Here is a 19,403-nt window from a genome sequence, read left to right as displayed (position 1 = left end):
CGGGCTCCCATGCAGACCCCGATCCCTAAACCCCAGAGCCAGTGAGCGTGCCTGCCCGATGGAGCGGGCTTCACAGCCTAGAAAGGGAAACTGAGGCCAGGGAAAGCAGCTGGGGGCGGTAGGAGTGTACATAGAGTCAAAACTCACGGAGGTTGGCGGCGCACGCTTTAATCCCAGCACTGGAGAGGCAGAGGCAGGGGGATCTCTGTGGTTCCAGGACAGCCTGGGCTGCAGAGAGTTCCAAGCCAGTTAGGACCGCATCAAAGAGACCTTGTCTGTAAAACAAGGGAGACAGAACAAACGTCAATAGATGTGCATTAGCTGCCTCCAGTGGGGGCCGGTGGGGACATAAAGTGGCGGTTCCCCCACAGGCACGAGCATGGAGCACCGTGCCTCCAAGAGCAGGCTGGGGCACAGCTCCCCGAGGAAGCCGGCAGGAGCCCCTGCCCGGTCCTCAGCAGGCTCAGGCGGACGGAGTTCCCATGGACTTTGAAGATGGGCACCCTGGCCAGTCCCTGTGTGGACCACTGTGGTGATAGATTGTGTCCCCCGATATATTGTGCACCCTAATAAACTGACCTGGACATCAGAAACAGCCAGCCACTAGACTAGACATAGAGGCCAGACAGTGGTGGCGCACACCCTTAATTCTATCGCTCGGGGACGTAGAGAGCCGTCTGGATCTCTGTGAGTTCAAGGCCACACTGGAAACAGAGCCAGGCAGTGGTGACTCACACCTTTCATGCCAGCACTTGAGGTCTCCTGCCTTTGCTAGGGAAGCACACTCTCCGTTAATCCCAGGAAGTGATGGCGGGAAGCAGAAAGGGACGCAAGGCGTGAGGACCAGCGACTGGAGGCTTTTTAGGCAGTTCAGCTGTCACACATCTGGCTTTCAGTCTGAGACAACAGGAACTCACTCTCTTGGGTCGAGGATTTCCTAGCGGTAAGAATCTGTGCCTGTGGCTTGTTTACATCTCTGATCTCTCAGTTTGCACCCCAGTATCTGGCTCCAGGTTTCTATTTATAAGCAGTTCGTCTTACGGTCACCCCCATTGTCTCAGCCTGGGAATGCAATCCGGTGTCTGTTTCTCAGCAGGGGGAACTGGGATCCCCTGCTCCAGATGTGAAGGTCTGTCTGGGATGGCCCCTGGAAGTGTCTGCCAAAGATTCCTCCATATCTGGGCATGGCGGGCAACACCCATCATCCTAGCACTCAGGAGGCTGAGGCAGGAGGATCACAAGTTCAGAGGTGAAGTAGGCTGCTTAGAGAGACCCTGCCTCAGTCTTAAAATTTTAAAAATAAATAAATAACATTAAAAAACAGGAGGAGGAGCCGGGCGGTGGTGGTGCACGCCTTTGATCCCAGCAGGCGGATCTTTGTGAGTTCGAGGCCAGCCTGGGCTACCAAGTGAGTTCCAGGAAAGGCGCAAAGCTACACAGAGAAACCCTGTCTCGAAAAACAAACAAAACAAAACAAAAAAAACCAAAAAAAAAAAAAAAACAGGAGGAGAAAAGGGAGGGGGAGGAGGAAAGAGATGAGTGGATCAACATCAACCTCGGCTGATAGGCTCAGTCCTGAGTCTCATGACATTTTATCCAGAAACAGGCGGGCACCTGCCTTCACCCCCACCCCTACCCAGATAGGAAGAAATCCCAGCCCCAGGGTAACCCATTTGAACAGGTCTGAACAGGCTGGATCACACCTTGCCTGCAGGCCAGGACCACTTGGGGCCTTTTGTCCCGACGGCTAATAAATGTCTTTACTGTTCTGGGCAAGTCTGGCCAGTGTTCTGTTCTCTGCAGCCAAAAGCTGGGCTGTGAGGCCGCTCTCCAAGGTGGCGATCTTTGAACACCTGCCCTTAGGGACTTGCTTGTGACGTGCTCCTTCCTGTGAAGGCGGCCTGATGGTGGTTCATTGGCCCCTCAGGGGTGTCACAGACAGCTAGCAGATGACACAGAAGGGTTGTGAACTCAATGGCCTGATGCATAGTGGTGTGGGCATTAGACACATTTGTCCATTCTGCCCATGTGGTGGTGCCCACCTTGAATAATCCCAGCACTGGGAGGCAGAGGCAGGCAGATCTCCGTGAGTTTGAGTTCCCCTGGGTCTACAGAGTGAGATCCAGGACAGCCGGGGCTACACAGAGAAATCCTGTCTCGAAAAGAACAAAATAAATAGATAGATAGATAGATAGATAGATAGATAGATAGATAGATAGATAGATAAAGGCACTCTCACAGAGCCCAGGCTGTGCAGCTAAGGATGGCCTTGAACTCCTGATGCTCCTGCCTCCAGCTCCTGAGTGCTGAGGCGGCACAGTCGCCTTGCTAGGGCTGGGGCCCGGGCTTCCTGAGCACCCCATCCACTCGGGTCTGCCGCACGCCCCACAGACATAATCCTAACACTGCAGTTCATTCTAAATTCTGGGACGGAGTCAGACAAGCGCCTTCCTGAGCTAAAGTACAAGTGGGGTGCCTGGGTCATTGTCAGCGGCCCCTGTGCCCTGTCTGTCAGTCTGTCTGTCTCCATCCGACCTTGTTCTTAGGCTCTGGTATCCCTGAACCTGGATGGTCCTGAAGGTCTGGGCCCTTCCTCTGGGTCCGCCCCGGGACCCCTGGTGGACACCTCTGGATCCAGGTCATCACAGAACACACTGACACTGGACACCTAGGACAAGTCACCTTCTGACGACAGTGTTTGCAGGGAAAACCACAGGGGAAGGCAAGGACGCATGGGGCGGGAGGCCCAACTCTCCTGGGGGAGGAACACATGTCTCCGTGATGTGAGAGCTGACTTCAGACACCAGCCTGACTCCGTGACCCCTGAACATTCCTTTCATGCTCTGCCTGCCTTTTAAAGAACTTTCCCTGACGTTTCTTCTTTATTTTAGGGTGCTGTCTGCTTATTGGTGGAAGGGAATGGGGGATGGAGCTCAAAGCTGAGATCCACCCTGACCACGCCCCCAGCCCTCACTGGGGGATTCTAAGCGGGGCTCCACCTGACCACGCCCCCAGAACCTCACTGGGGATTCTGGGCGGGGCTCCACCCTGACCACGCCCCCAGCCCTCACTGGGGATTCTGGGCGGGGCTCCACCCTGACCACGCCCACAGCCCCTCACTGGGGGATTCTAGGCGGGGCTCCACCCTGACCACGCCCCCAGCCCCTCACTGGGGATTCTAGGCGGGGCTCCACCCTGACCACGCCCCCAGCCCCCTCTCCAGATTCTGGGCGGGGCTCCACCCTGACCACGCCCCCAGCCCTCACTGGGGGATTCTGGGCGGGGCTCCACCCTGACCACGCCCCAGCCCCTCCCTGGGGATTCTGGGCGGGGCTCCACCCTGACCACGCCCCCAGCCCTCACTGGGCGTTCCAGGCAGCACTCCATCCCTAGCTACACCATTTATCATTTTTTAGGCAAGCGTCTGTGTGTCGCTGGCTGGCACTGGGTTCTGAGCAATCCTATCACTTTCTCCTTCCGGGTGGCAGGATTTCAGGACGGGCCACACGTCAGTGACAACCTCCTTAAAGGGCTTTGGTTAAATTGTAGTGTCTTCTCGGCTGACCTGTAATCATCCCTGGCCCTGGCCTCTAGAGGGCGCCCTACACCATCATGCTCTCTCCTGGGTTTGGTTTGGTTTAGTTGTTTTTTTTTTTCTTTTTGAGACAGGGTTTCTCTGTGTAGCCCTGGCTGTCCTGGAACTCGCTCTGTAGCCCAGGCTGGCCTCGAACTCACAGAGATCCCCCTGCCTCTGCCTCCCGAATGCTGGGATCAAAGGCGTGCGCCACCACCGCCGATCTATTTTTGCTTTTTTATAAATAAACTTTATAGCCGGGCGGTGGTGGCGCACACTTTTAATGCCAGCACTTGAGAGTCAGAGGCAGGGGGATCTCTGTGAGTTCTAGGCCAATCTGATCTACAGAGTGAGACCATATCTCAAAATATATATTAAAACCAGCACACAAACCCCATCAGAGAGTCATCAATGTGCTAGCCCAAATACGTTGGTTTGCTAGTGAATTATTTTGACCTGAAGGCTTTGAACTCCAGACGCGGCTGCTGGGGGTGAAGGCAGGGCCTGGGGACAGTCAGCTGAGCTGTGATGAACAGGCTAATCATGAATTCCGAGATAAGCCAGGCCCCACCCAAACCCGGGACTCGAGTCTCCCACCTACTCCTCGGGCTGCATCATTCTGTAGCTCATTCTCTCCCCACAAGCAGCCTCTGTCTCCAGCCCTGTTACCAACCAATGCGGAATCCAAACTCCGCTTCGGTCATCTCTAACAGTTCTGTTAGAACTCAGGCCACCCTGTCCCAGGGCTCAGAGAGCAAGCGTTAGCCCAGCATAGATGGAGTCCCACCCCGTCTCCAGCATCAAATAAACCAGGCCTGCGGGGGACCCCTGGCATCTCAGTACTCACAAGTTGGAGGCAGAAGAATCAGTTAAAGGTAAACAGCTGCAGAGTGAAGTTGAGGCCAGCCTGGGCTACATTAGACTCTGTCTAAAAAGTAATAATAATGAAGAGAGGCTGGCCCGACGCCGCGGTGGTTAATGCACAGCTGCTGTACCACAGGACCTGGATCACTTCCCAGCATCCTCAGTAACTCCAGTCCAGGGGACCCCACATCTTCCCTGGACACCTCAGGCACCAACCATGGATGTTGTTCACAGACGTAATGTGGGGCAAACGTCCAAGCACGTGAAATTAGGGAGTAAAAACCAATGATTTTAAAAACACTAACGTGAAGTCGTAAATGAAGACTTGGGCATGTGGCTCAGAGGCAGGGTCTTTGGCAGACACCAGCAGACTCTGGATTTGGCGTCTAACAACAATTCAAAAAAAAAAAAGAAACAAAGTATGTGTTTCCCTGTCTGTTGCCGGCTTAACTCACAGGACCCCAAGAATTGAACATAAGATGGAAAAGGAATTTTTTTTTTCTGAGCCAGGCATGGTGATGTATATCTGTAACCTTAGCACTCAGAAGCTGAGGCAGGAGCATGGCAGGTTTGAGACTGATCTCCCCTGAGGAATGCAAGCTGAAAGACTCTGAGGGAGCCGCCGGCCCTCCATTTCAATAGCTTCCTTTCCTTTTTACGGTTCCCTTCCCCACAACCACTACAGGGCACCCTTCACGCCCTGTGAGCACTGTTGGGTCAGGGCCTGGGCCCATCAGGTGTTAAATATCATTGCTGCTCTCCACCCACTGCATGCCAGGAAACTGCCCAGCTGGATAAGCCACACATGCCTCCCCGACATTGGAATATTCCAGAACATTCCAGAATCACCACTAAGGCTGCCAGGACTCCTTTCAATGAGACAAGCGTTGGTACTTGAATAAAAACGAATAGAAATGTCTCTTCCTGACCCTGCAAGCTTCCTGTCATCTCATCAGGGGAGAGGGGGACATCAACCCTAGACACGCCTTTATAAGGTTGAGATTCTTGTTTTCTTTGAAAAAGATTTACTGGAGATAGTTTCTCTGTGTAGATCTGGCCGTCCTGGAACTCAGAGATCCGCCTGCCTCTGCCTCCCAAGGGCTGGGATTACAGGAAAAATTTTATCTTTGATGTGTGCATGCGCAGGCACCTGAAATGGCACCCGTGTGAGAGCGAAATAAGAGGACGATTTGTGTGAGTCACGCCTCTCCACCATGTGAAGTCTAAGACTTGAACTCGGGATGTCAGCATGGCTGCAGGCTCCTTTCTCCACAGAGCTGTCTTGCCGGCCCCCCTCCACCTGACTTATTTACTTTTAAAGATGTATTATGTATGTGTGTATGTCAGACTGAACAGAAAGTCCAGGCAATGGTGGCACACGTCTTAAATCCCAGCACTCAGGAGGCAGAGGCCCGTGGATCTCTGAGTTCGAGGCCAGCCTGAGCTACAGAGTGAGTTCCAGGACAGTCAGGGATACACAGAGAAACACTGTCTCCCCAAAAACAAATAAAGATGTTAGAATAAAGGTAAAATAAACAAACCAGATCTTCTAGCTGGATGTGGTCACCTTTAGCTGTCCTCTCAGCACCAGGGAGACAGGCGCAGGAGGATGGCAGGTTTGAGATCACACTTGGGTAAGAAAGACCCTTTCTCAAGAGCAAAAGACGGGTGACAGAGAAGCCTCGGGAAGTACAACGCTCACCCTGCAAACTTAAGGACCTGAGTTTTACCCCTGAACCCCATGTGAAATGCGGGGTGCAGTGGAATGTGTGCTCAATCCCTGCACTGGGGAGGCAGAGACAGGAGGATCCTGTAGCTTGCTGCCAGGCAGCCTAGCTAATCTGTGAGCTCCAGGTTCAGTGAGAGACCCTGCCTCAAAAAAATGAGGTGTGCCAGCCTCTGGCCTTCACATGCATGTATGTGACCATACACACACACACACACACACACACACACACACACACACACACCTGCCAGCCTCAAAAAGATGGATTGCATCACATAAACACTGAAACAGAATTTAAAGTCTGCATACACAGTAGTGCTCAAAAAATAAAATTTAGCCGGGCGGTGGTGGCACACGCCTTTAATCCCAGCACTCGGGAGGCAGAGGCAGGCGGATCTCTGTGAGTTCAAGGCCAGCCTGATCTACAGAGTGAGTTCCAGGACAGGCACCAAAACTACACAGAGAAACCCTGTCTCAAAGAACCAAACATAAATTAAAATTTATTTTATGTGTGTGGGTGTTTTCCTGTATATATGTCTATGTGCACCACATGTGTGCAGTACCTGCAGGTGCCAGAAGAGGGCACCAGATCCCCTGGAGCTGGAGTCACAGATGGAGCCACCACTGGGTGCAGGAATCAAACCCAGGTCAATGCTCTTAACCCTGAGCCACTCTCCAAGCCCCAGATACCTGCTTAGTAGGGGGCACTTCAGAGACAGAGTTGGGTAGCTACTGCCAGTCTCCCCGCATCCTTCCCACGGGCTGCTTCACCCCGGCAGCCGCTCTGTCCTATCCGGAGGCGGAGCTCCATCCTGTACAATGGAGGCAGTTTCTCCCCACCTACCTTTCCCTTTGGACGCCTCTGAAACGCTCCCTCCTGTCATCCCCATCACCACCAGGACCCCAGTTTCCCTCTGGTGACTTAAGAAGAATTGCGCTCCTCTCTACCACCTCCCATGACTGCCCACAGCCTGGAGGTGGGCATGGGGCTGGGTCTACAAGCTGTGTCTTGCAGAGGTGACCACCCTGGGTTTCAGTTCTCACGCCAGACCCCACCCTCCACTCGCGTGCTGGTGCCGTGGGTCTGTCTTGCACCAGCTCTTTCCTCTTTCCACTCTGGGCTGCATAGCCCCGTCTTTGGAGCACTTTCCCAGGGGAGCCTCTTCCTTTGGGGGCCTCTGTTAGCACCATGTCACAGTCAGGACTGCTTGTCACCCTTCCTGAAACGTCACTGACAGCACCAAGTGTTTCTTTGGTCTACCTTGTGACATTTATCCATTTACTGATCAGTGCAGGTGTGTGTGTGTGTGTGCGTGTGTGTGTGTGTGTGTGTGTGTGTGTGCGTGTGTGTGTGCGTGTGCGTGGGTGGGGGGTGAGGAGAGACAGGAAGGCGGGGGTTCACATGTGGGCGTCAGAGAGCGCCCTTGGGTGTTGTTCTCTTTGTTTTTTGATCTTGAGTGTGTCAGGCTGGCTGACCGGCAAGCTTCTGGGGTTGTGCGTCCTGTGGAGCCTTGAAGTACGGGCATTCTGGACAGACTCTGCGTTTGGCTCCACGTGGATCCTGGGCCATCCCTCTGCACACTCTCACAAGTGATTTATTTCCTCACTGAACGTTTTTCGTTTTTCTAGACAGGGTTTCTCTGTGTCGCTTTGGAGCCTGTCCTGGAACTCACTCTGTAAACCAGGATAGCCTCCAACTCAGAGATCCTCCTGCTCTGCTTCCCAGTGCTGGGACTAGGGACCACCACCGCCGGGCAACTGAATCCTTTTTATAAAGTTTTTGAGACAGGTTCTCAGGCTGGCTTCCTGTTGATAATCCTGTTATCAGCCTCCTCAATGCTGTTTTAAAATTTGCCGTTTACTCCATGCTGCGGGTGCCTGGGTGTGGAGGTCGGAAGTCAGACCTCTCCCTGCGCTATGTGGGGCCAGGGAATCAAACTGGGGGTGGCCAGGGTGGTGGCGAGCGGACGGCCCACTTCTGGTTCTGTTTCACAGCCAGGATCTCTTTTAGCTCAGGCTGGGCTCAAAGACCCTACCCTGGGCAGAGGATGACCTTGAACTTCGGGTCCTCGGGAGAGGCTGGGCCACTACTTCCAAGTGTGAGCGCTGTGGGGGAGACCCGAGGGCTTCTGGCCTGCTAGACCAGACAGCTCTCTACCCACCGGGCCAGGCTGGCCTGCCCAGCCGCACCCCGGGGGCCACATGCCAAGCCTCTAACCCTCCCAGGTGGCACCACGCCCCGCCGGGCTGCCAGCTCGGGCGGTGACCGCTCCCTGCCCTCTGCCTCCTGCCAGGAACAGCCCGTCCCGGCAGAGGTTGCACTAGGATTTATTTTTGTGGTTTTCTCAAAGCCGGCGGAGCCCGCCCCCTTCCACGTCTGTCTGCGGAGCGGCGGGAAGTCCTGGCGTCGGAGCCCCCGGGAGCGGGGCTCAGCCGCAGGCCCCGGGCAGTGCGGCGGCTCCCACCGGCCACCGCGGGGGACACACGGCCGCTCGCTCACCCGCGAGGCTCCCACAGGCCGGATCGAGGCTGATCTCCTCGGTCCAGAGAACACAGCGGCACAAACCGAGCGCGGCGACGCCCGCCCGCCGCCCCAGCACCCCACAGCCTGGGGTGACCGGGACCTCAAGACACCCAGAAGCCACGCCCCACGCAGGCCACGCCCCCAGGGCCCTCCCGCGGGGCACGCAACCCCGCCCCTCCGGGTCCGGAGCTTGTTTTTCTGGGGCTTGGCTTCCCTCTGGTGACGTCACTCCCCGGGACCCATCCAGGGGGTGCGCGGGAGGGAGCCCGGGGACCAGTGACTCAGGACCTGGGGCAGCCGCCCTCCGCTGCCGCCGCTGCAGAGTTTTCAACTTTTATTAAATCCTTACAAAACAGAATACAAAATCCTGGCGTTGACAGTTGGTGGGCAGGGGTCGGCAGCAGTCTCTCCCCGGTGGGTGGCGCTGAAAGTGCTTGCCCGTCTAAACACGGTCTCTTTACAGAATTCAGCATGGTTTGTGGCCAGGCCGCCCCAGATCTTCTCATTCACAGTTAGGGGTCTGACCCGTCTTCCAGGTCTGGCACGGAAGGACCAACACTGCTCACCGTCCAGTCAGGTTGCTTCTAGAACCTGCAGGGCGAGTCCTCGAGTGCCCAACAGCTGAATCATGCTGATGGTCGAGAACTGGGGCGCCCGGGAGCCCCCCACCCTCCAGGGGGTCTTTGGAAGTGTGTCCAGAGGCGGGCAGGACTGAAGGCATGTCACCCCCCACTGTGACGACCCTATGAGACTAGGGAGGAGGGCGCTGGGCAGTGGGTGTCCCAAGCCCCCGCCCACCAGACCCCCGACATTCAAGTACTCTTCAATAACAGGGAAGCAAGTCAAATTATGTCTTTAAAAAAAAAAAAAAGAGCCTAAACTAAACTTGACGAACAATCTTGACCAAGGAGTTTTGAGGCCAGGGGCTGCCCTGGAGACACCTGAGCAGTTGCAGGGCGGGGTGGCCTGGCCCCTGACGCCGCCCCCGACCAGCAGGGCAGGGCCCCGAGGAGGAAATGGGGTCTCATATTGCATAGTAACTGGTGGCGGGAAAGAGCCCCAGGCCCGGGCCTGCAGCGCCACCCCAGTGCCTTCCCAGCCGCTCCTGGATGCCCACGGGAGGCCGAGGCAGCGTCAGCCCCTTTCCTGAAGGTAGGCACACCCAAGTCACTGCCCTTGGGGGCAGAGGGAAGGTGAGGGACCTCTGGGTGCGACTGCAGCTCTGGGTAACAGAAGCAGCCAGGAGAGCTCATGAACTCCAGACCCAGGGCAGCCGAGGGCAGGACATGGCCGTGGTCAGGCTGAGCCCTGAGAGGGGGCACTCAGGTGCCCTGGGTGGGGAGACACGTGGGGACCCCACGTCTGCTGATGTGGGCCTTGGCCAGCACCTCTCCTGCCTTGGTGGGGCTGGCTGGATGCAGGGTCCTCCTCCACGTCTGCCCCTGGCAAGTGGATTGGGAGCAAGAGCTACGCGGCCTGGAGGAGATTCTGATTGTCAACCCTCCAAGGGACGGGGCAGGTAGGGATGGGGACTGGGGGTCAATCAGGTGCATTGTCCCCATCCACCCGCCCCCCAGAGGACTCTGTCCAGGACAGTGGAGTTCCATGCCCCAGATCCAAGGGTGCTCTGGCGGACTGTGCTCCCCAGGAGAGCCTGTCTGTCCCTGACAACACTGGGGGGCAGGGAGAGTGCGGGGTGCTGACCCTGCGGGACCCCAGCCCTGGAAGACAGCGGAGTAGCCGGAGTGGAGGTGGGGGCGCAGGCGGCATGGCCTTCACAGTTGACAGGCGAGCATCGCGGGGTGCGGGCCAGTGGCCGGCACCCTCCGCCCTCCTCCTGGGCACTTGCTTTCAATAGTGGTAAAAGGAAAACCAAACAAAACAAAGCCAAAGGCAGGACCGGGCTGAGGACAGGAGAGAGAGAGAACGCCTCCCAACAGAGCCAACCCACACCCCAGCAGGACCCGGGCACCCCGGGCCCAGCCTTCAGGCCCTGCAGGGCAGGGCGTATGTACAGGGGGCTGGTGGGGTCACGCACGGTCCCCCACAAGGACCACGGGGGTGCCGGACAGGCTGGCCCTCTGGCGCCGCTGGGCCAGCTTGGACTGGGAGGGCGGGGACAGCCGCAGGCAGCGTGAGGTAGCGCGGATGACCACAGGCTGGTCCTGCCCAGCGTCCTCCTCACACTGGGCCAGCTGCCGGTTCATGGCAATGGCCTCAGCCGCGAAGGATGTGAGGTCTTTGGCACAGCTGTTCCTGGGAACAGGATGGGGGACTGTCACAGAGTGTGCCTTCCTTCTCTACAGCCCTGGGGAGGTGCCCACCCCGGTTCCAGTGCCCTTCCTTCCAGGTACCAAGGCCCTAACAGGAGCTCCCGAGACACCTCCCACACCACAGCACTCAGGCCCCCGGGGCCCTGACATCCCGTCGCTCAGGTACCCACTGAACATTTGCAGGGCTCTGGCTTAGGGGCCCCTAGCACCCCAGAAAAACAATCCCAAACACACTCACCCCCCAAGACCCGGGGCTCACCTCTGCAGAACCAAGGGTGTTGGTAGGGTGTTCTCCGGGGCGCACTGCAAGAGGGCAGAGCCGTCGGGGTCAGAGGGCACTGGAAGGGCCTGGCTAACGTCAGCCATGCTCACCACTGCCAGAGCCCACCCACAGGCCCACACTCTGTCCAGGTAAACCTCTGCACAGTTCCTGGCTCACCCCACCCCCTTGTCTGTCCCCAGAAGGGGCGTGAGCCACACTGGCCTGGGGACTCTCAGGGACACCAGCTTCAGCATTAAGACAGCTCAGGGCCTGCAGGCTGGGCCTCACTGGGGGGTCCAGCTGGGCAGGGAGGGTGCTTGCTGGGATGGGGCTGGGGCTCGGGCACCCTCCACAGACCCCACGGCTCACCCCCTGCACCCACGGGTGCTGCAGGACTTGGGCAGCGCTCAGCCTCTGCTTGGCGTCTCGGACCAGCAGCTTGGAGATGAGGTCTTTGGCGGCGAAGGAGATATGGGCCCAGTCCTTGTCGGGGAACTCATACTTCCCCTCCTGGATGCTCTCAAACAGCATGTTCTGTGGGGGGAGGGGAGAGCGTGACCGACGCTGGAGAAGGGCCTGAGACAGACAGACCGACATCAAGAGCGCTCAGTGGTTAGAGCACGGCCTGCTCTCACAGAGGATCCACGTCGTTCTCAGCACGCACAACACGGCTCCAACGCCAGTCCCGGGGGACGCAAGGCCTTCTCTGACCTCCACGGGCACCGGGCATTCGTACAGTACACACACACACATGCAGCTAGCGCGCGCATGTACGCACACACACACACCCCCACACCCACAAAAAAAAGGCGAAGAGACGGGTGGGGCCCGGGGGTCCACTGTGAGGTCCTGGTTCCTGGGGACAACTACAGCACCTTACTCCTCGCTCCAGGGAGCCTGGGTCGGGGAGGGGACGCTGGCAGGCGCACCTGGCAGGCTGGGCAGGCCTCTCCTCGATCCCAGCCACAGTCACTGCCACAGTGGCCCACGAAGGGCGGGTAGCCGCTGAGCAGGATGTAGAGGATGACGCCCAGGCTCCACAGGTCGCAGCGCTTGTCATAGATGCTGGCCTCCTCACTGAAGGCTTCCACCACCTCTGGGGCCATGTACTCAGCTGACCCACACTGCGGGTGGGGCGGGCACCAGTCAGGAGGGACACCTGAGGTCCAGCCAATCAAAGGCCGCAAATGTATCCCCATATGGGCAGGTGATGCGGCCGACTCCACCCCCAGCCCGCCAACTAACCCGCGGCTGTTGCTAAGCAGAGGGCCACGCTGGCAGGGGAAAGCTGCAGAGCCAGCCTGGCACCTGAGCCCAGCGCCCGCCCCGCCCGCCCGCCCTCACCGGGGTGAGCAGCTCAGGCGTGGAGATGGGAGAGCAGTCGCCATTGAGTTTGATGCCACTGCCCAGGTCAAAGTCGCAGATCTTCACCGGCGAGACCTGGGGGTGTGAGCATGGTGGGAACCCCGGCCTGCATGCTCCCCCCCAAGCCCTCTAGCCTCCCGGGGGAAGGGCAGTGCCAGAGCCGGGTAGGGCTAGTCAGGCGCCTCACCTGGTTGGGGTGCTCACACAGAATGTTCTCTGGCTTTAGGTCCCTGTGGGCGATGCCTAGGGAGACAGAGCAGGGAGTTGGGGGTGGGGGGTGCCTCTAAAGCGGCCAGGACCTGGGGCGAACTCCACAACCCCACCACACCTTTGTTATGCAGGAAGTCCAGGGCACTGGCCACGTCCTGCACCACCACGCTGGCCTCCAGCTCGTTAAAGTGGCGCCTTCTGTGGATGTGGCTCAGGATGGACCCTGCGGTGCAGGTCAGGGACAGCTAGGTCACCTCCGTAGACCCACCAGCTCCCAGTCCCGCCTCCACTCCATCACGGATACCCCAGGGCTTCTCTGGGCCCAGGCCCCATTCCAAGTCCTCCACCAGCACCCTCCCCACCAGCACCCTCCTCCACCAGCACCCTCCTCCTCCACCAGCACCCTCCTCCACCAGCACCCTCCCCACCAGCACCCTCCTCCACCAGCACCCTCCTCCACCAGCACCCTCCTCCACCAGCACCCTCCTCCTCCACCAGCACCCTCCTCCACCAGCACCCTCCTCCTCCACCAGCACCCTCCTCCACCAGCACCCTCCTCCTCCACCAGCACCCTCCTCCACCAGCACCCTCCCCACCAGCACCCTCCCCCACCAGCACCCTCCCCCACCAGCACCCTCCCCACCAGCACCCTCCCCACCAGCACCCTCCTCCTCCTCCAGCACCCTCCTCCACCAGCACCCACCTCCTCGCATCTTCTCAAACACCAGGTAGAAGCGGTCCTCTTCCTCAAAGAACTCGATCAGCTCTAGGACATTCCTGAGTTGGGAGGAAGAGGCAGAAAAGAAACCGAGGCCCTCAGCACCCGCCGCCCAGCCTGGGAGGCGACGCCCTCATGGTGCCACGTGCTCCACGGAGAGCAGCCTGTTTTTCCGGCTGCGCCCAGCCCATGCCCTGCTGAGGCGCTGGGCTCTGGAGACGGCCCGGGCAGGCCACCTTACCTGTGCCCCTGGCACTGGTAAAGCATCTCCACCTCCCGGAACACCCTGCTGCGGATGTGGTCCAGCTGCTTCTCGATGATCTGCAATGCAGGGAGACGCGGCTGAGGAGTCGCCGGGCCCACCTGGACCCTGTCTACACTCGGCGGCCAGAGCCGGCTCCTCAGCGCTGGAGAACACGGTTGGCCTGAGGGCCCAGAACTTGCTAGAAGACAGACTGACTGCGGTGGTGTCAGCACAGGCAGGGCCCCCCATCACTCAGGGAGTTCAGGCAAGGAGGGAGGAAGCAGCAGACTCCACCCTGACCCAGTGGCCTCACAGGATTGCCTGAGGCTGGGCCTACAGGAGCCCCTTCACGAGGTGGCTGCCACCCCTGCCCCAGAAGCTCCCACGTGACCCATGCAACAAGGCAACAAGTCACCTGGCTGCCAGCCCAGCCAGTGCCGCATCAAGTCCAGCCTCCTCCACTCTAGTCCAGACTGGGCAACTGGCCCCAAGGGCCTCGTCTGGCTTAGGCCAGCAGTGGGACCCAAACTTGAGGAAGTCAGCACCTCTGCACCCAGTCATGGAAGACCTAGAGGCACTACAGAATCTTTGGTCTTGGAGAAGAGGGCTCCAGGACCCCAGCTGTCCCCAGGCTGGTGCCCTGACCCCCTCACTCAGCAGGAGGAGGCAGGGTCTCACTGCCAGGATACTACCCCTCACCACTCCAGGGCTGCAGCACAGCTTCTCAGTGCACAGTCCTCCTGCGGGCCAGCCGGCCTGACCCAAGTTTCCCTTCTCAGTGGGCACACTAGGGCTCGCTGCCTTTGGAACACGGAGTGAGCAAAGGCCAGCTGTCACCGTGCCTGTGTGACTGGGGTTGACCTGGATTTCTAGGGTGGCCATTTTTAGATACTGGTTTTCCGTGGCTGTGATCTGGGGGTTTAAACGCCACTGGCCCCTGGGGCAGGCCCCGGCTTACCTTGACAGCATACTCCTGGTTGGTGATCAGATTGACACAGGTCTGCACTCGGGCATGGGCCCCTTCCCCCAGCACATCCTCCCGCAGCTGGTAGACATCTGGGATGCAAACGGACAAGTGAGGGCGGCAGCCCTGCGCCCCCCTGGCAGGCCCTGCGCCCACTGCCCACTCACTCACCTTCGAACCTGCCCGAGAAGCTGTCAGTCGCCCGACAGCGCTTCTTTTTCCGGCTCCTCTTCTTGGCATCCGGGATGTCGATGGGCTGGCTGGAGGGCATGTCTGCAGAGGACGGACAGACCGTGTGTGGCCTGGTGGGGCCTGCCGCCCACAGAGCCCCCCACTCCCGCCCCCTCCGTGGTACTCACCAGGCCGGACCTCACACTGTGGGCTGAAGTCAGCGTCCCCGTGCTGGGCAGGGTCCAAGGAGAAGGCCAGCTCAAAAGGATTCTGCCCCTGTGGGGGGGGAGCATGTTCAGGGCGGCTCTCCCGGGACGCCCCAGTCATCACTCCATCACAGTGCTGAGCCCTCACCCAGTGAGCGTTCAGGGTGGGCCACCTTCTGCGGCTAATTCCCTGTCCTTACTCAGCACATGGGCTCTCACATGACAAGTGTCCCGGGGTCTCAGTGGCAGAGAACTGTGAGGCAGAATCCCTTGGGGTCCACAGGATCTCAACTCAGGGGTTTTCCCAGGAGACACTGGGCCACGTGGGTGTCACCTGCTCCTGTTACTATGGGGTAGGAGGCTGGGCCAGAGAATGGCCCAGGCCCATGTCCACCACACCGAGGGACCCTGCTGCCTGTTGGGGAACGTGACCTTCCTCTCCCAGCCTGGGGCTGAGTGACAGGAAGTCTAAGCCCCATGGCCTGCCCTGTCTGCTCATGGGTAGAATGGGGACGCCTGTCCAGCCAGCTGACTGAGGGCTGACCTCAGCAGGGACAGGCGTGGGATCAAAGGTAGGGGCAGGAGCAGGGGAGCCCTGGGCGGGACTGACAGCCTGTTTTCCCACGGCCTCCCAGGTTTTCTCAGGGCTACACCTTTGGCTTTTAGGCCTCAGTTTCCTTGTGGCTCGGGTCACCGGTGCCTCTGTTCCCTATGCTGTGTGCTCTCCCTCCCATGATGTGGACGCTGACTTCTGGGGGGCTCTGGAGGTCACAGGTGGAGGCACTTGTGTGTGCCATGGCACCCTCTGAGTTTTCTACAGACATCCAAAGCCGTCTACGTCCTGAGGACTACCAACCCCATGGGTCCCCAATTTCATACACAGTGACGGGCCCACGGGCAAGGTGCCCGCTGGTGTGAGTGTCCGGGCTCTGCCCAGTCCACAGCCTGCAATGTCGAAGAAGCCTTCTTAGTGTGGCTGGGTTCAAAGAGGACACCAGAGGACCCAGCTGCTAGCTGGGTGGAAGGTCTTGAGATTGACCAGAGAGGGTGAGAGCTGCAGGCCATGCAGAGTCCGGGTCTGAACAGAAGCGTGCTTCAGGGAAATGCTTCTTCACGCTGCTGCTGCTGCCACCTGCGGGGTGGTCTGCGGGCCGAGACACTGAGGCGAACCCCAGTTTCAGAGTGAACGCCCCCCTCAGAGAACAAGGCACAGACGTGAATGGGTGTGGGGAGCCTGGGCTAAGTCCCTGCCCGTCTCCGGATGTCCTCAGCAGGAAGGACTGACAGACAGACAGACACCCGGAGATGAGAGGCAGACGGACAGCAATGTAGAAGCCTTGCGAGCTGACCCGCCCCGGCAGTCACCAGGAGCCTGGCAGAAGAGGGGACCCTAGCAGGCCACGGGGAAGAGGGCACACACGGCGCTCTGGTAAAGACCCACGGCAGCCACCTGCACCACACGGGGTGGGGGCTGGCGGCAGCTGAGGGAGGGGACCTGCTGCATGACCTCAGCCTAGTGACCTTCCTCTGGGCAGGCTGTCATGGTGAGGAGGCGGCTGTCCCCAGCTCTGGGGACCTTACAAGGGTGAAAGGGGCCCAGTCTGAGCCTCTGACGTTATCTGGTCACTGTCTCCACTCACTTGTCCCAGCCCTCCACCGAAAAGACTGGGAAGTACCAGAACCCAGCACGGGGAGGACCAGCTGGCTAAGGCACACTCCCTCGGGGAGACCCCAGAGGCTACCTTAGAGCCTCCCATTTGTACTCGAAGGAGAGGAAATCAGGGCTGGGGCTGTAGTCTAGTTTGTAGGACACTTGTCTGGCAAGCATCAGGCCCCAGGCTCCATCCCGGGGCCTCTTAAACCCCAGAAAGGAAAACAACAGAAGACAGACAAGTCAACCCGGAGGACCGGCAGGTGTGCCTCTCTGGCCAGCTGCAGACCGAGGACACTTGAGGACCAGTCGCTGGCTCCTGAAGGACCACCTAGCAGCCAGGCCTCCCCAAAGTCGCAGCTCTGAGCAGAGCCGCACAGCGGCCATGCAGAGAGCAGCCTGCAGCCCTCAGTGCTGTGGGCAGTCCAGCCCGGTCCAGCCAGCCTCCCCTGGGTCTGGCCAAGGGCCTTGAGTCAGCAGGCCTGGCAGGAGGTGGCTAGAACCATCCAGAAAGCTGGGGTTTGCTTTGGCGGCCTTGTTGGCCCCATGTGCTGACCCCATCTAGGCTCAGACAAAGCCCCAGGAGGGCCAAGAGGCACCGTGGGTGACATTCTCAGATCCACCTCTCCTCCTCAGGCCCGCAGCAGCTGACCACGGAGGGCAGGCATTGGGCAGGGGTGTGGCCGCTGGCCAGGGGCACCGGCCAGACAGGCCTGGGAATTCTTCCCCGTCTGCATGCTCCTCCCACAGGAGTGCGGGCATGTACACACCGCTGCCTTCTCCACAGGGCAACAGGTCCCTGCCCGAGGAAGCCATTACATAATCCAGCCTTCCGGGTGTGGTGGGCAGGATGACATCACTGTGTCCCTTAGGCCAGGCCCCGCGGGGGCTCTGCCCAGCACCTGCCCACCTTGGTCACCCCCAGATTCACTCATCTGAGATGAAGATTCAGCCAGCCACCATTAACAACACTGTAGAAACTTCCTGTTCTGACAGGAAGTAACACTTTGGGGTGTCTTGAGGGAAGGCCGTCCACAGGCCACTACCAGTGTGTGTGTGTGTGTGTAGGGGGGGGAGTGTGCAGTCGGGCAAAACACACCATGGGCCCCAGGGTTTCCCCACCAGATTGCAGCCAGCTTGGAGACTGCAGGGGACAGACACAGGGTTCCCCTGGGACTAGACACAGGAGGAGGCAGAGACCAGGCTGAGAGATTGCAAGGGACATGGAGCCCCCGATCACAAGCCAACCTGGAGGAGTCCACGAAATAGATAAGAGCAGCTGACGCCCTCCCAGCCAGAGCCAGAGCGAGTGGATCACACACAGAAAGTGGGGTGGGGGGCACGGGGCTGAGACCGGGCTGCTTGCAAGGGGCACGGAGCCCAGTCACATGCCAGGCAGTGGGTCCTAGAAGAGCAGCTAGGGACAAGGCTGTAGCCCGCAACAAGCACACGCATCTCAGGGGACAAACGTGGGGTTCACCTGAGACCACACACAGAAGTAAGAGACAGGCCGGGCTGAGGGATCACGGGAGCCTGGGGCAGCTCGTGAAGGGAGAGTTAGCGGGCAGCTAGAGCCCGGGAGCCGGGGCTGCAGCACCAGGCAGGGCTGGAAGCTGCAGGAACGCTACATTTGCTCAGGGCCACACACACAACAGAAGACCCAACTGTGGCCGAGCGGTACTGCAAGGGACACGGAGCCACAAGCCTGCGGCGTGGGGATGGGAGTCCTGGCAGGGAGAGCCCCTGGGCGGCAGGGGACAGGGCTGCGGCCTGCTGACCCCGCTGCCTCCAGCGCCGAAGTCCAGTGCAAGAAGCCCTGCCAGGCCCTGCACCGGCCCCCCGGGTGAGCTTCGCCCCTCCGTCGCACCCGCGCCTGCAGTGGGACCCCCCGGACGGGACCCCTCACCTTGAACGAACGGTGGAAGCCCTGAAGTTCGGCTGTTCTCTTCTGCACCATCTTTAGTCCGGGCCCCGCCAGCGGGGGAGGGGACGCGGGGCCCGGGGGGCGGCCTGAGAGGCGACCCTGCGGGCAGGAGAGACAAAGGGCCGGCGCTGAGCGGGGCGCTCGGCCGGGCGGGGGCGGCCGGGGCTCGGCGGAGCTCCCGCGCTCGGCTCGGGCTTCCCTCCTCCCTCGGGGAATACCGCCCTCGGCGCCGCGCTCACCGGGGTCGGACACCGGCCGGGGTCGCAGCGCCGTCACCCGACCTCGCACAGCCCGGACCCCGCTCCGAGGACTGCGCGGGGAACAGCGCCGCCGCCACCGCCGCAGCCGCCTCCTCCTCCGCCTCCTCCACCGCCGCCGCCGCCACCACCACCGGCGCCGCCGCCGCCACCACCACCACCGCCGCCACCGCCACCACGGACCCCTCCGCTGGGCCGCCGCCGCCGCCGAGAGGAGCCGCGCGCGCGGCCGGGGCGGCCGCTTTTATAGGCGCGGTCCCGGCGTGGCCCCGCCCCCCCGCGCAGGCCCCGCCCTCCTCAGAGAGCAGAGGAGGCGGGGCTTCCAGGGGCGCGAGGGCGGCACGCCGGGGACGCGGAATGCGGCGGCACGCCTCCAGCGTGGGGGGCGGGGCTTAGCGGGGCGCCGGGCGCGGCTGCGCCGGGAGCGCGTGGGGGACGCCGAACGCGGCTGCGCACTGGTTGTGGGGGGG

The 19,403-nt window shown here is 60.1% G+C and overlaps 1 protein-coding gene across 2 annotated transcripts; it reads right to left on the bottom strand.

Moving 5' to 3' along the window:
• Positions 1-9,005: 9,005 nt before the first annotated feature.
• Positions 9,006-19,071, bottom strand: Mknk2 (MAPK interacting serine/threonine kinase 2). Of its 2 annotated transcripts, XM_076558858.1 has the most exons (14): positions 18,916-19,070; positions 18,659-18,775; positions 15,084-15,171; positions 14,896-14,997; positions 14,719-14,816; positions 13,758-13,837; positions 13,502-13,575; positions 12,917-13,021; positions 12,776-12,831; positions 12,568-12,663; positions 12,153-12,347; positions 11,593-11,757; positions 11,221-11,264; positions 9,006-10,944 (listed from the first exon to the last, which is right to left on the bottom strand). In XM_076558858.1, exons 2-14 carry the CDS (start codon positions 18,707-18,709, stop codon positions 10,719-10,721), a joined length of 1,380 nt encoding a protein of 459 aa, XP_076414973.1. In that variant the 5' UTR covers positions 18,710-18,775; positions 18,916-19,070; the 3' UTR covers positions 9,006-10,718. The 2 variants fall into 2 exon arrangements, with proteins under 2 accessions (XP_076414973.1, XP_076414974.1); XM_076558859.1 differs by lacking the exon at positions 12,917-13,021 and having other exon boundaries at positions 18,916-19,071.
• Between the last annotated feature and the right edge of the window lie 332 nt (positions 19,072-19,403).

The sequence above is a fragment of the Peromyscus maniculatus genome, chromosome 22, assembly GCF_049852395.1.
Source record: "Peromyscus maniculatus bairdii isolate BWxNUB_F1_BW_parent chromosome 22, HU_Pman_BW_mat_3.1, whole genome shotgun sequence".
Classification (NCBI taxonomy): domain Eukaryota; kingdom Metazoa; phylum Chordata; class Mammalia; order Rodentia; family Cricetidae; genus Peromyscus; species Peromyscus maniculatus.
This window is presented reverse-complemented; position numbering and strand designations above follow the sequence as displayed.

Bases quoted from the DNA above. Each gene is read 5' to 3' on its own strand.
- Mknk2 (XM_076558858.1), bottom strand. From the start codon at position 18,709: ATGGTGCAGAAGAGAACAGCCGAACTTCAGGGCTTCCACCGTTCGTTC. The intron at 14,817-14,895 runs GTGAGTGAGTGG...TTTGCATCCCAG, and splicing joins CTTCTCGGGCAGGTTCGAAG to ATGTCTACCAGCTGCGGGAG. The intron at 12,832-12,916 runs GTGTGGTGGGGT...CTGTCTCCCTAG, and splicing joins GGACTTCCTGCATAACAAAG to GCATCGCCCACAGGGACCTA.